The sequence below is a fragment of the Sturnira hondurensis genome, unplaced genomic scaffold, assembly GCF_014824575.4.
Source record: "Sturnira hondurensis isolate 20B ecotype Veracruz unplaced genomic scaffold, ASM1482457v3 Scaffold0007797, whole genome shotgun sequence".
NCBI classification, from domain to species: Eukaryota; Metazoa; Chordata; class Mammalia; order Chiroptera; family Phyllostomidae; genus Sturnira; species Sturnira hondurensis.
In genome coordinates this window covers 903,174-917,289 of record NW_028080428.1, presented here as the reverse complement: position 1 = coordinate 917,289, position 14,116 = coordinate 903,174, and the positions used below count along the sequence as shown (strand labels likewise).

At 62.3% G+C, this 14,116-nt stretch overlaps 1 protein-coding gene across 4 annotated transcripts in view; it reads left to right on the top strand.

Moving 5' to 3' along the window:
* The window catches only part of MACROD1 (mono-ADP ribosylhydrolase 1), a 134,144-nt gene that overhangs the window by 111,712 nt on the left and 8,316 nt on the right, over positions 1-14,116 (top strand). For 3 of the 4 annotated variants that reach the window (XM_037053016.1, XM_037053019.1, XM_037053018.1), the window contains exon 4: positions 9,119-9,148. The exons of the other annotated variant lie outside the window; for it this stretch is intronic. In XM_037053016.1, the coding sequence (XP_036908911.1) occupies positions 9,119-9,148 (30 nt within the window). The remainder of the gene's footprint in view (positions 1-9,118; positions 9,149-14,116) is intronic. 4 annotated transcript variants of the gene reach the window in all.

Sequence of the window (14,116 nt, the reverse complement as noted above, 5' to 3'; positions counted from 1 at the left end):
CCTCCTTGGCGTCTCCCCGATGGAACCCCTGGCATGTGCGTGCTCCAGGGTGTGTGCAAGAGGCTCCTGCAGCTGGGTTTGCAAGAGACAAAACTGCCACACTTGCCGTCGGTCAGTGGGGGGACAGGTGGGTGAGTAGGGGACAGGCCCTGCCTGGAATACTATACGGCAGTGAAAACGGACTGGCCAGAGCAGCTGGGGCTGACCTGGGTGGGTCTGTCTCCCACGCACCATGGGAACAGTAGCAGTTAATCCCAGCGGCTCCGCTCTATGTAAAATGAAGACATGCCAACCTAGGGAATATCCTGCTAATGGTGGGGTGGTTGGCTCCCCAGCAGGCGGGGTGGGGGGCGCGGGGGGAGGCTTCAACTCCTCTATGGTGGTGTAATTATTGAGCTGGCAGCAGGTCCAGGGGGCGTGTGCATGCTTGCGTGTGTGCGTGCACACCCCTGCCTTTATGCACAAGAAATCAACGGGAAAGGGGGAGGGGGAGGGGCAGTAGAGCAGTGGTCCCTGAGGGAGGAGACAGTGGGTGGGCCCCGAGCACTCATGGGGAAGTTCAAAGTCAGAGCCAGCAAGTGCTCTTCCCTCTTCCAAACCCAGGGTTTGTTTTCTGCTCAAATAGCCCCTGGTTTTAAACTGAAGCTCCGACAGGGCAGGGTGGCTGCCTGGGGTCACCCTGCAAACGGGGGGGGGGGGGGGGGGTGCGGAAGAACCTGTGACCTGCCCTTGGGGGTAGTCAGGGTGGTCCAGTGGGACTGATCAGTGGGCTGCATTCAGGACCACCCTCACCGCCCAGAGCAGGGGCCCCTCCCGGGGCGTCTTCCGTCAGCCATGGGCTCTCCCACCCGCCAGGGCTCCCTCGGGTCCCAGCCCCTCATTCCTGTGCGGATGGAGACTGCACCCAGCTGGCTGGGGCCCAAGCCATCTCCTGGTAACTGGGTTTCAGGGAGGCTCACGTTCATGGTTATGCTAATGGTGGGATGCTGGGCGCCTGTCCTCTGGCTCCCGGGGGAGGGGAGGCCCAGGCAGCCCACCCGTCCCGCTGTGCCACAGCCCTCGAGGGTCTCCGGGAAGTCTGACAGCCCGATTCGAACCCTGGTTCCCCACTTCCCCGTGCAGCTGTGCGACCTTGGGCTAGTCGCTCAGCCCCCGGCGCCTCTGTTTCTGAGCAGGAACAATACCGGCCTCTCACCAGGCTCCGGGGGAGGGGAAGACGAAATGAAGAATCCACCTGAAACACTTGGCCCAGTGCCTGGCACAGAGAATTTGCTTGATAAATGCGTTATTAGCTATTTTTATTTTTGTTTAAAGTCTGCGAGGTCCTGTAGGAAAATGCGAGCAGGGGCCTCGTTGGATCTGAGTGATGTGCTCACGGGCACCTCACTTTTCTTTTGCTTTTTGTTTCTGCGTGTTAGGTTGATGTATATTATCTATGAATGTCTTGCGTAACAAAATACCAACAGGTGGAAGGTGCCTAAGGATGGGTTTGGGGGTCTGAGGGTTGGGGTCCATCTTGGGGTCCAGCTTGGGGGGTGGCTGGCTAGGATGTTGGGGCTCCAGGGGCAGAGTCCAAAGAACCCAGGCAGGAGGGGACAAAGGAGAGGCCCAAGCCAGCGGGAATCCCAACCGAGTCACCGGCTTTGAGTTTGATGGCTGACTGGATGGCTTTTGCAGGGAGAGGCCTGGGGATGGGACGCCCAGGGCAGAGGGGGCCAAAGAACCGGGTGGACATGGTTGAGTGGGAGGTAGGGGCAGGACTGAAGGTTCGGGGAGGCAGAGGAGCAGGGCCAGTGAAAGGGGGCCTCCTAGAAGTGGCGGCCCCACTGGGTATACCTCCCAATAGGCTTGAACAGTTGCAAGGCTTTGCTCAGAGAAGAGGGGGTAGGGGCTGAGTCCTGGAGGCAAACAAGTCGTGTCTGGCTGGGCAGGGCGCTCCGTGTTCCGGCTCCAGAGTCAGACCAGCGGAATTTGAATCCTGTCTCCGCCACTCTAACCCGTGTGGCCTGGGGCCAGGCACCTGCTGGAGCCCCCAGTCCCTGTCTGTAGACTGAAGCCACACACTTAATGACGTCCCCGCGGCTCTCCCTGGGACGCTGGAGAGCGCACCTCGCTAAGAAGCTGCTGTCACTGATCCAGCCTGTCCGCAGACTGACCTTGCCCTTCTCCCTGGCTGACCAGGGACGGCTGCAGACCCCCTGCACCCAGGGACCCCAGCTTCCACACCCATTGCCACTGTGACACCATATGAGGCCATAGCGGTTTTACGGGCATTTTATTCTTTGTCATCTGACCCATGAGGGTGTCAGTTAAATGACCTACCCACCCCACAGATCAGGAAACCGAGGCCCCAGTGAGTAGAGCAACAGTCTCGAGTTCAAGTTCACGGCATGGGGCGGGACTCTGGACCAGGCCTGGAAAAGCATAACGGCATTGGCTCCTCTCGATAAGTGCTGTGGCCTTGGGCAAGTCACTTCACCTCACTGGGCCTCCGTCTCCCCACCTGAAAACAGGGTGGGAAGGGTGCAGGGGGTGCGCGTGTCCAGACGATGGGCAGAGGCCCATGTGGAAGCCAGAGGTCGGTGCCGACAGACACGCGCCCCCTTGCCCCCCACGAGCTCCCCCAAGCCTGGGGAATGTCCAGTAACCCTCTCACTTTCGTGGGCAGCCCCACCTTAGAGGACAGTGACCTTGGCCTGGGGGGATAGAGCTTGTCAAACTGGGCAACTTCTAGCAGCTTGAGATGCCTTTGAAGTCTCTTGTTTTATCTTCAAAAAGTCAGCACATTTTACATTTTATTCACTCCGTGGGGCATTTCTCATCTAAAACAGGTTTTAAACGACTCACCTTCAAGAACACCACTGGCCTGGGGGGTGTGGGGGGGCAACGGCACTGATTTCCTGAGAACAAAGCCCACTCCCCGAAACCTGCCTGTGCCGCCTGAGGCAGCCGGTCAGTAATGAGCCATCACCTCCCAGGTGCCAGGCTCTGGGCCAGGCTCCGGGGCACAGGTGAGCCGTGGGGGCCGGGCGGGGGAGGGCGCAGGCCAGACGGGCCAGCTGCAGTGAACCCGCAGGGGCCATGTCGGACACACAGGGAGGTCTGGAAAGGGACCCTCTGGACAGTGCAGTAGCCAGCGGTCCCCCTCCTGCCTCCATTGCCCTTGACCTTCTCTCCTACTCCTCACCCCCACTCTCTCGGCTGCAGCCACAGCAGCCACCTGGATGTGCCTCAGACCGCCAGGCCTGCTGCTGCCTCAGGGCCCTTGCACGGGCTGGCCCCTGGGGGCTGCTCCTCACGGGGCTCCCTCTACTCCGCAGGTCCCTTGACTCCTCTGGGCCAGCCCCGCCCGCCCGTCTGCCACTCCCTTCCCCCTGGTTCCCTTCACAACCCCAGCCGAGCGGACCAGTTCTCCCATCCAGGTTTCTTCTCTGCCGTCATTTCCCAGCCCTGCTGGAGGACGGCTCTGCGTCCCAGAGCCTGGCACATAGTAGGGGCTGGACTCATATTTGTCGAATGACAGAAAGCCAAGACCTGACCTCACCAAGGAGGAAGGGGCACAGCGCGCCAGGCCTGCTGCGGGTGTGGGGCCGCAGCCCCCAGTTCCCCAAGCCTGGCTGGCGGCCTCTCTGGCATCGGAGGCCAGGACAAGGTGCTCAGAGCAGAGGTTGGGCACGAACCACACGAGGGGCTGTGCAGGCTCAATGTCACCGCTGTGCCCGTGTGCAGGCCTCTCCCTGGCCCAGTAACCTGCTCAGCGCTTTCCCCAGGTCACTGAGTCTCCTCTCTGCCAGCAGCCCCGCGCGGTGCCCTCTTTCCTCCCTTGGTGCCCACCCCCGCCCCTCACCGCTGCACCAGCCAGGGCTGGAGGGCTTCGTTCCCAGCAGGGAAAAGCCAATGCATCTCCTGCCACTGCCCTTGGGCCCACCCTGTGGCCTGCAGGCCCCCACCCCGGGTCCCGCTGCCGAGGCCCCAGCCCGAGGGGTGGGCCCCTCTGCAAGACCCGGGGGTGGGGGGGAAGAGCCTGGGCTTCAAGCCAGGCAGGCCCTGGGTGGCCTAGCTCAGTGATTCTGGGCACAGCCCATACACAACCTATCTGGTTTGTTCAGTAAATTGCCAGCTGGCCCCTGCTGTGCACCAGGCTCCATGCTGGGAGCTGGGGACACAGCTGTGGATGGGACACACGGGGAGAGGTAGTGGGGCAGTGAGGCAGGCGGGCGCTCACCTGGGAGGTGAAGATGCTGGAGACAGGGATTCATAATCCCAGGAGGGCGGAACCAGGGTCTCGTCCTGGACGCTGGCAACTGACGTGCTCCTCAGGGCTGACTCCCAGGGTAGGAGGTGGCGGGGGCATCTTCCCCTCGGAGGTACCAGCTTATGCAAAGGCCCTGGGGCGGGGGGCACGGAGCGAGTGTGAGGATCGGGAGAGTGGCCAAGGGAGAGATGGAGGGAGAGGGGAAGCAATGACTCGGAGAGTCAGTGGGGCCCACGGGCCGGGCATGCGAGGGACTGGTTCCTAGGCCCAGGCAAGCGGTGGCCAGGGTTTGATCAAGAAGCTGGCGGGGGAGGGGAATGGAAGACACTCAACTCTGCAGCGTGAGAAGGTCCACATCGGCAACGTAGGTTAGTGATGGTGTGTCCCACGTGAGTGCGGAGCTGGTCTGGCCTCCGCCCAGGCACGTCTGCCATGATGGGCCCCTTTTCCATAAAAAATGTGAAAGTTAGATTTGATTACTTTATTGGCATAAAGACAAATAAATTAACATTATATATTAAAACATTTTCTTCAACCTTAAAGTTCACTTTTTTCTTAAAAGAAATTCCATTTCCGTGGGTTCCTAAAAGTACTGTGGGCCCAAGACTTGGGCTGGGCCCTCCCGGTGGGGGCTGTCCTCCTAACAAGGGTGCTGCGGTCAGGAGCAGGGACAGCGAGGGGGCTGGGGGGGTCAGTAACCAGAGAAGGAAGAAGTGTCTGTGTGCCCCAGAGCCTCCATCTGCCCCCCTCAACTCCGCCTCCCCCACCCCAGTTCCTACAGCCCCTCTGAGGCCCCTTCAGCTGTGGAGAGTCAGGCCCAGCCCACCGGGCTCCCCATTCTCTCCAGGAAAACTCTCTGCCCCATTAGGCCCTTGCCCCGCCCTTCCCTGCATGTCTTTCCTTCTTCTCCGTGAAGGCGCTGCCTCCCTCCAGCCTCAGCTCACAGGCCACCTCCTCTGGGAAGCCTGCCCGGGCTCAGGGCTGCACTGGCCCGGCACATCCCTCCCCATGGCCAGTACTCCTTACCCTGCCCCCAGGACCGGGAACTCCTTCCTGCAGGGACGGTGTCTGCTGCTTCTCTGTACACTTGGTGGCACCTGTCACGTGGTTGGCACCCAATTAAACTGTTTTGAGTAGAGAGGGAAGAAGGGGCCCTCAGGTCTGCCTTTGCCCTCAGGGGCCTCCTCTGACCTATAGTGACAGTGGCCAAGCAGTCTCCCTTTCACAGGGCAGTGACCACATGCCAGTGACCACATGCCAGCCCCCGAACTAGGTCAGGAGTTGGAGCTCAGGCTGGGGATGGACCCCGGCCCGCCCACAGGGACAGCAAGTGTGGGGTCAGTGAGCGGCTGGGCTTCCCCAGAGGAGGTGCACCAGGCCTGAGAAGGTGTGGAGTGGGTTTGGGGGTGTACACTGTATGAGCAGTAGTGTGGGGGCAGGGGAGAGCCAGTCGAATGTGTTGGAGAGGGGGAGATGCCCCCAAAGCCCCCAACCTAGAGGGCCACCATCGGGCACAGAGGATTTGGCAGTGACTGGTAATAAGGGGTGCAGACCTCCTTTCCACTCCAAGGTCAAGGCCCAGCACTGAGGCTTGGAGCCAGTTAATCAAGTCCAGTGGAGCATGGCACAGGCACGTCCACGACAGGGGCACGCAGTGGGGCTGCGCCACCTTGGGCCGCAGCGAGAGCCGACCAGCCAACTCAGACCAGGCGCCCTCAGCCCCCAAGGTGCTCCCTCTGTCCCAGAAACCTGCACTGCCCCCCAAAGCAGAATAAGTCTCATGCCGCTCCAGGGGCCACCAGGGTAAGGCCTGGGCCCAGCTGACCAAGCCCCTTGTGAGCTCAAAGACCCGAGTCCCAGGGTAGGTTGGGTCCCTTGGGTAGAGCGCCCGCCTGGACTGGAGACCCAGCGCTCACCGCCCCCCGCCCCCGCCACCGGGATGCTCTGGTGACAGTCACCATGCCTCCCAAGGGAGGGGTCAAGAACTCTCCCACACTCAGGGAGGGGCAGGGGGGAAGAACATGGGCCACAAGCAACTGTGCTGTTCAAACCCCTACCCAGTCACTCTGTAAACCTCAGTTTCCCCATCTGAGAAATGGGCTACTCAACAGTTGTTTAGGGTCTGAACCCAAACTGAGGGGGTCACAAGGGGCAGAGAGCAGGAGGGGCAGGAGCTGGGATCTCAAGGCCGGCATCCTGGGCTCTGGGAGGGGGAAGGGCAGCCCTGGCCTGGGGAGAGGATGACCTGGAACCCCCCTGCTTCAGGGGGGGCTGGGTGACAGACCAAAGGGATGGCCTGTGGGTGTCCTTGGCACTGCCCCCCTTTTTTGGTGTCCTCTCCAAACCCCCAGGCCATTCACCCCGGCAGCCTGGCCCAGCTGAGGACCTTAGTCAGTCGTACGGGGGCAGCATGCAGCCAGGGCCCTGGAGGGCAGCAACCAGGTCCAGGCCACAGGGTCGCTGCCTTTCCCCGAGTCCCCACCCACAGGACTGCTGAGTGTGGTGGGCTGGAGGCAAGGGGCACAGCAGACAAGCCTCCTAGGACACCTGCTGAGGTGGGGCCAAGCCGGTGAACGGGCCTCTGTGCAGCCCAAGTCTGAGCCAGCGTCCGCCCCACCTGCTCTTGCCCACCTGTGTCAGCAATGCCACCCGGCCACCTGGCAAGCCCTTCTCCCAGCTCAGCCTCAGCTCGAGGCCCCCCACCTCAGCTCCTGGACATCACTACCGCGGCGGACACCCCGCGGCTCACCCCAGTTCCCTCTCCGGGACAGGGTCACACACAGAGAGGTCCAGGGGACAGATGGGGGCTTGGCATCTCCTTCCAACAGGGGCCTTCGGAACAGCGGGTCAGGGCCCCTCCCCTCCTGCCCCTTGGAGGCTCCCTGCCAACCCATTTGGCCCTGAGCCAACAGAGTAGGAGCCAGCTCGTTTGCAGCCGGTGTTAATTAAGAGAGAGCGGTGATGGGGGAGGTGGGGAAGGGCCACAAAAGGCAGCTTCAGACAGACAGCAGCCAGGACTGCCCCTCAGACAACAGAGAAGGGGGGTGCCGGGAGATGCCCCTGGGGGCTCCAGGGCAGCAGAGCTGTCCCAACGCCCAGCCCCCTGCTCTGTGGCCAGGCCTACTGGGGTGCGGCGAGCCTACTGTGCGCTCCCCTTCCGTATGGGGCAGGCAGGCCCCGCCCTGGCCTGGAGGGTGGCCTCCCTGCAACAGTCCCCCCGGCAGTCTGCCCTGCTTCCCAGTCACACAGACCCCCTTCCGATCCTCCTGCTGCCAGGGCAGCGCCCCTGTGCCCTGGCTTCCTGGGCCTCAAAGGGGAAAGCGGCCCCTTCCTGTGGCTGCCATGACAGCAAACAGGATCCCACGTGTGAAGCCCTCACTCTGTCATCGAAACGTATGTTCCTGGGCAGAGGCCACATCCAGGGCCATTTCGGGCCCAGCCCCTCGGCCACCAGCCTGTCTTCCCCGGGGGTCCGTGCGTGGCCCCTGTCCTGCTCTCATGAGGATCCAGCTCCAGCTGCCTCGCAGCCACCTCCCCCCCACCACTCCTGAGCTCTCCGCAGCCCCCCAGCCCTGCTCTGGGAGCACCCAGCCGCTCCTCGCCTCTCCATCTTAATTAGCTGCTTGTATTAATCTGGCAAGTAACGTGGCAACGTGCAGCCCTGGGTTTTCGGACTGTGGAATTAATTATTCCCCAGGCGAAGCGCTGTCAGCTCTGGGAGACCAGCCACTCGGAGCCGCCGACACCACTTAGCAGCGTCCGCAGCTTCCGAATGGCACCCGGGGCCACAGCCTGGCCAGCGGGAAACGGCCCTCACTCACAACGGCAGGCTCTGCTGTGTGTCCCCTCACACCGAGGGGACAACACGACCGGGGGTAGGGTCGGTGCCAGAGGTGGAGGAGCTGAAGGCCCTGCCGGGAGCCAGGGCTCCCGGGGCCTGAGTGGCTGTGGCGCAGCTGGTCTCCCCACCTGGGCAGCATCTGGGCCTGGGGACACACCTGCCCTGACTGCCATCATCTGCCCTGATTAGCACCAGCAGCTAACGCAGATGCAGCTGTGTGGCCAGGCGCTGGAGCCCCTGCTGGAGAGAGGGCACTGACCTGAACGGCCCTGACATTCCAGTGGAGAGGCTGCCAGCTTCACTCTGCCGCCCCGTCAGCCCCGTGGAGAGGTGGGAGGGGGCAGAGCCAGATGGACAGGCAGCCACGGCAGCTGGTTGGCCAGCTCTGGTCGAGGGATGGGGCAAGGGCAGGAGCTCCCTCAACCTTTTCTCTCTGGGAAACTGAGGCACAGAGGAAGGTGACCCTCAAGTCACCCACCAGTTGGCCTCACTGCACTGCCCCAGAGCCAGGCCCTAACCTCACACACGGCCACTGCCGTCCCAGCCCTGGTCCACGGTCTCGTGTGCTCTTCCCTCGACCCCCGGCCCAGGCTGCAGCAACAGCTTGTCCCCTAGCAGCTTCGGGTCCCTCTGCAGCTGGTGAGCCCCCAAGGCCGGGACTCAGACGGCCTGTTCATCCCACAGCTCTGCCCCAGGCCCAACCCCTGCCCCCGTCCTCAGGAGACAGTGTGGGGCCAGAGGCTGAGGCAGTGAGAGAACAGACACGTGTGGCCGCAGTCATCTGCTACTCTAGGCCCCACGTGCAGCTGCCTCGGGGGTGAGCGGGCAGGCCCCCAGCGAATCTGAGGCCCTCCCTCACCACCACCCAAACTCCAGGCCCTGTTGGGCCTCAGTGGGGAGGACGTCCCTTCCCTTCCCCTCCCCCTTCTCTGCTGAGCCCCAGAGGACACCCTGTGCCTGAGCTGGCAGAGCCCACCCCACCCACCACTCCTGGACTGACCCGCCTTTTCTCTCTCTTGCAGCCAACAGCTCCCTGCTCGGCGGAGGCGGTGGTGAGTGAGCCCTTCCTGAGGCCCAGGGCTGCGGGGGTGGGTGGGGTCTGGGGTACGGGTGATACTGCTCCTTCCACGGCTGCTTCTTTCCTCCTGCCGCCCCACCCCACCCCTTGAGCCCAGCTTGCTGCTGGCCTTTACTGCCACAGCTTTCCTGTGGCCCCCGCTGCATCTCTGCCCTCCGTTTCTGCCTCGCGCCCTCTCAGCCTTGTCTGGTCTGCCACCCCTGTAGACAAAGCCAGACCCCTGCATGGCAGGCCTGGGTCCCTCACAGCTGGGTGACCTCGGCAGGTCCCCAACCTCTGAACAGAGGCCTCCTGGTTGGTAACTGGGAGGTAGGGAACATGTAAGGTTCTAAAGGGCCCACGCCAGGACCTGGGGAGGGCGCGGGTGTTCATGGGGAAAGCCGGCCCTGCTCCTGACCTTGACGTGCCCTGGGCATGCTCTGCACCCCTCTGGCCTCAGTTTCCCCACCTGGGAGGACAAAATTTTCACCTGTGCTCATCTCTGAAAGCAGGTCAAGGCCTCATGGTCAGGGAGAGTCCCACCAGCCGTTCACCCTCAAGACTGTCTGTGTGTTCACTATTCACGGTCACCATGAGGCAGGGCTTCCAGCAGGGCAGCTGGGCTGGAGGTTGGAAGCCAGGGCGGGGCCAGCAGGTGCCCCGGGATGGGGCAGCCCCTGTGTCCCAGGGCCTTCGCCCTGGCCAGCTGGGCCCAGCCTGCCTCACAGCCTCTCGCCCCAGCGCCGGGCTGCAATGGCTGGGCTGCCCGCTGTCTGCGCTGCCCGCTGTCTGCGCAGGGAGCGGGATGATTGGTGAGGCAGGGGGCAGGGGTTAATGCGCCGTAGGATAAATCCCAGGGGCTGTGTTTACGGCAGCGGTGGCGGGGCCCAGGCCAGGTTTTAAAAGGGGGGAAAATAAAAGGGGCAGCGAAGGTCAGGAATGAATAAGAGCTGCACTAAGAGCTGCCGGTGACCGGCCAGGACGTGGGCGGGGGTGTTTGTGGCTGGAGATGTTTTCCCTCCCTCCCCACTCACCCTCCAGCTGTCCCTGTGGAGGGCACAGCCACCCTGGAGGCCTCCCAGAATGGGGGGGCTCTGCTGGGGAACGGGGGCACAGCTGGGACCCTCTTCCGAAGCCTGTCCTTTTGGAGGAGGCTGGTGCCCTGTTGATGTGACGCCTGCCATGCTCTGCCCGCAGCCACCCCCTCGTTCATCCCCAGTGACTGAGCACCTACTGTGTGCCAGGCCTTGAACTGGGTGCCCGGACAAATCCACCAGGCACCGGAGGGGTGTGGCCCATGCCCTCCCAGAGCTCCAAGTCCAGATGGTAGCCTCCCTCACTACACAGGCTGGTCTGTGTTGGGGCGGGGGCCGTTGCCCACAGGTATGGTGAGGCTCAGCGAGCGGCACCTGTCCAGGCCTGGGCACGAGATGGCTCCTCCTGGAACGAGGTAGCACCCTACCGGCGCCCTCGGCATGGGTAGGAGAGAGCTGGTGGAGAGCAGTAGGAATGGTGGGCTGGGAAGCGTGAGGGGCAGCGGGGAGGCTGAGGGACACTCGGGAGAATGGAGAGGTCAGAGCCCAGCCTGGGGAGGGGAGGCTCGAGGTGTGGCAAGAGCCTGAGACCACCCTCGGAGCTGGATTTTTAGTTACTCACTGTCTGAAGACAAGGTTCACAGCAAGGTGTGGGCCTTCTAAATCCTCGGTCAGGTCACACCCCTCCCCTGCTCAAAACTTGGCTAAGGCCAAGGCCCACAGGTCCCTAAGCACCTCTCAAACTCCCCACCACATGGCCCGCCCTGTCTCCACTCTGAGCCTGCCTTTCTTCCCAAACAGGCCTGGCCCACTCCTGCCTCAGGGCCTTTGCACTGGCCGTTCCAGAATGCTCCTCCTCACACGGCCGCGTGGCTGCTCCTTTACTTCTCACCAGTCTTTCCTTGCATGGCGCCTCCTCCCTGAGGCCGACCCTGACCCGTAACTGAAATTACAGCCACCTGCCCTGCCCACGCTGCTCCCCGGGCCCCTCACACCTCTCTAGTTTTTATTTCCCTTAGAGCACCTCCCTGCTGACCTGCCTCATCATTCCCTGGCTTGTTACGTTTGTTGTTTACGGTCTGTCTCCCCTGAGAACGGAAGCTCAGAGGGCCCAGCAGTGTTGCCGGCACCTGGAGCGGCGTCCGGCCCACAGAGCAGGTGCTCGATGAGGAAATAAATGGTGGTCGAATGAATGAATGAACACGTGAAGGCAGGGATGGCCTTACGTATTTATGAACTTGCTGGCGAGGGTGTGGGAGCCACTGAGGTTTTAGGCAGGACAGGGTGTGGCTCATGGATGGTCCGGTGACCTCTCTCTGGAGGTCAAAAGGCACCTGCTCCGGCCAGACTAAGGGGAGAAGGCCCATGGGGGTCCTTCTAACTCCCCTTCCTGTGTCATTGAGGGTGAGAGCAGGCTAGCAAAGCCCCCAAGTGCGGCCCGGCTGACGCAGAGATGGATGGGGTGAGCCAAGACCCGGGAGGAAGTGGGTGAGGAGCCCAGCCTTTTAACGCTGGCTGAGATTTATGGAGCCGTCGCAAGTACTCGCTGGGCCTGTCACTCTGCTAATGTGATTGGAACAAGGTGGAGGTGGTAGGGAGGGGCTGGGGTAGGGGCCAGGCTGGGGCTGGTGGGGGCCTAACACCTGGCTGGGGCTGGAAGAGAGAGGGCCCAGATCCCCTAGCCATCTCTGCCCTCAGGTCGGCCCCTGTGCCCTGTGCCCTCCTCAACCCACCAGCCTTCCAGGGTGGGGACACAGACAGGATAGTCTGGGACCGGGGGCGGGGGGGTCTGGAGGCTGGCCCGACTCTGCCCAGATGGACTCCGGTCAGGCCTTCTCTCCTGAGTCCACCACGAGGGGTTCAGGCCTTGACGCCCCCCCCACTCCTGTCACCACCCATTTATCTGCCTGCCCACCCACCCACCGACCCGGCCGTCCAGGTGGGTAACATGCTCCAGTCCCATTCGGCCTGCTCTGGCCAGTGAGTGAGGCTGCCCTGCCCACCTGGCCCCGCCCCTGCTCTGTGCCTTTTCCACAGAACCGATCCCCCTGAATGGATGGTGTCTTGGGCTTGTTCTCATTGCCTGTCTCCCCTAGAATTCATCCTCCCTGGGAGCAGGGTGCTGGGGGATCTTTTGGGGCAGTCAGTTGCACGCTGTGTGTTCGGGTCCTGCTCTAGGAGCCGGGACACAGGTCTCACTACCCTGGGGAGGCCGGCCAGTCCTGTGGCGGGGCTGGGGGGCCGGGGGCCAACAGGATAAGCCAGCAAGGCCCGGGGCAGCTCTCAGCTCAGAATGAGGCCCTCAAAGGGGCGTGGGGCCTGGCCTGCAAGGCTTTTTTACTTTTACTTTTTATTTTTAATTGATTTGAGAGAGAGAGAAAGGGAAAGAAACACCATCTGTTGCTCCACTCGTTCATGCATCCATTGGTTGCTTCTTATATGTTCCCTGAGCGAGGATCAAACCTATACCCTTGGCATAGCAGAACAACACTGTAACCAACTGAACCACCCAGCCAGGGCCTGGCCTGCAGGACTCTGGCTCATTGAGCACAGTTTGTGCTGCTAGGGTGTGATGGCTCGGAGTAGGAGAGGCCTGCGGCCTCTGGGGAGCAGGGAAGGGAGCTTGACGGGCACCCCCAACCTCAGTGAAAGCCCCCCGGGGCTGCTGGGTCAAAAGAACTTGCCCCATAGAGTCCAGGGCTCCTGGGCTTGCCTCACTGTGGGGCTGAGCCCCCACCAGGCCCGGCGGCCATGCTAGGTGGTTCTGGCCACGATAACTCGTAGGGAAGCCCTCCACTCCCCATCCCTTCCCAGGGCTCCTTCTGAGTGTGCGCGTGTACAGTGGGGAGTACCTGGGCCCGACACTGGGACTCGGGACTCAGTTCTGCCCTCAGAGAGACCCCATTTTGGCAGAAGGCTTCCCAACAGAGGGGACATTTGACATGGGCCCTAGTGGCTGAATAGGAGCTCAACAGGTACAGAGGGTGGGCAGGCCCACCAGGCGGAGGCCCAGTGTCTGCATTAGTGAGACCTATGGGGCCGGGCAGCCTTCCAGCCTCCCTGGGGCCCGGAGACCACCTGGCCCACTCCTGCTCTCCCGCCTCCCTCCTGGAGAGCCTTTTACTGGCTCAACAGAAAAAGAAAATTTTGAACACTCTCTTATTGTATGGTAAGAAGGGAGGCGGGTCCTAAATCAGGATGGGAATCGACAGGGCCCTGACGTGTGTCTCTCCTGTTTATTAGGGCTGAAATGTTTACCCAGCGATAAGGAGCCGGCTTTCTCGTGGAGATTTGTGCGCGCTTTTTCAATTACGCCTCGTCTTTCTCTGCCACTTTTGCACTAAAGGGATAATAAATGTATCGGAGCGTTTCAATTATTCATCTAAATCATGACTGCGCCTGCCACGGCCAAGCTCTAGTGACAGATTAATTCAGGACGCCTTCCTCCGCTGGCGTGGCCGCCATCTCTGCTCCCGCCTGGACAGCGCCCCAGAGGGCTGGCCAGAGGGTTGGCCAGGCTGCCGTCAGGAGGTCACTGCAGACGCAGGCGGGCAGAGCAGGACGGAGCTCCGACCCACCCTGCTCTCACATTCACGCTCACTGCCAGCGACACCCGCTTCCTTCCGGAGGTCAGCGGCCCCACCCAAAGCTGCAGCAGCCGGCACCTGCCCACCCTGCAGCCCCCTCAGCTCTGCACAGCTCCTGCTCCCCAGCCCACATGGCGGGTCCGTGTGTGTGCCCTGCACCCCAGTGCCCTAGGCGCATTACACGCATCGCACGCATCGCAGCTCTCTCTGGCCCAGGGCCTTTGCACATGCTCCTGCTGGCCCGAAGGGCTGCGTGGCCTCCCTGGCCTCCCCGACACAGCCATTCTGCACACTCACTCAGCGTCAGGCCAGGCTCTCAGAGCACCTCTCACCCCAGCCCAC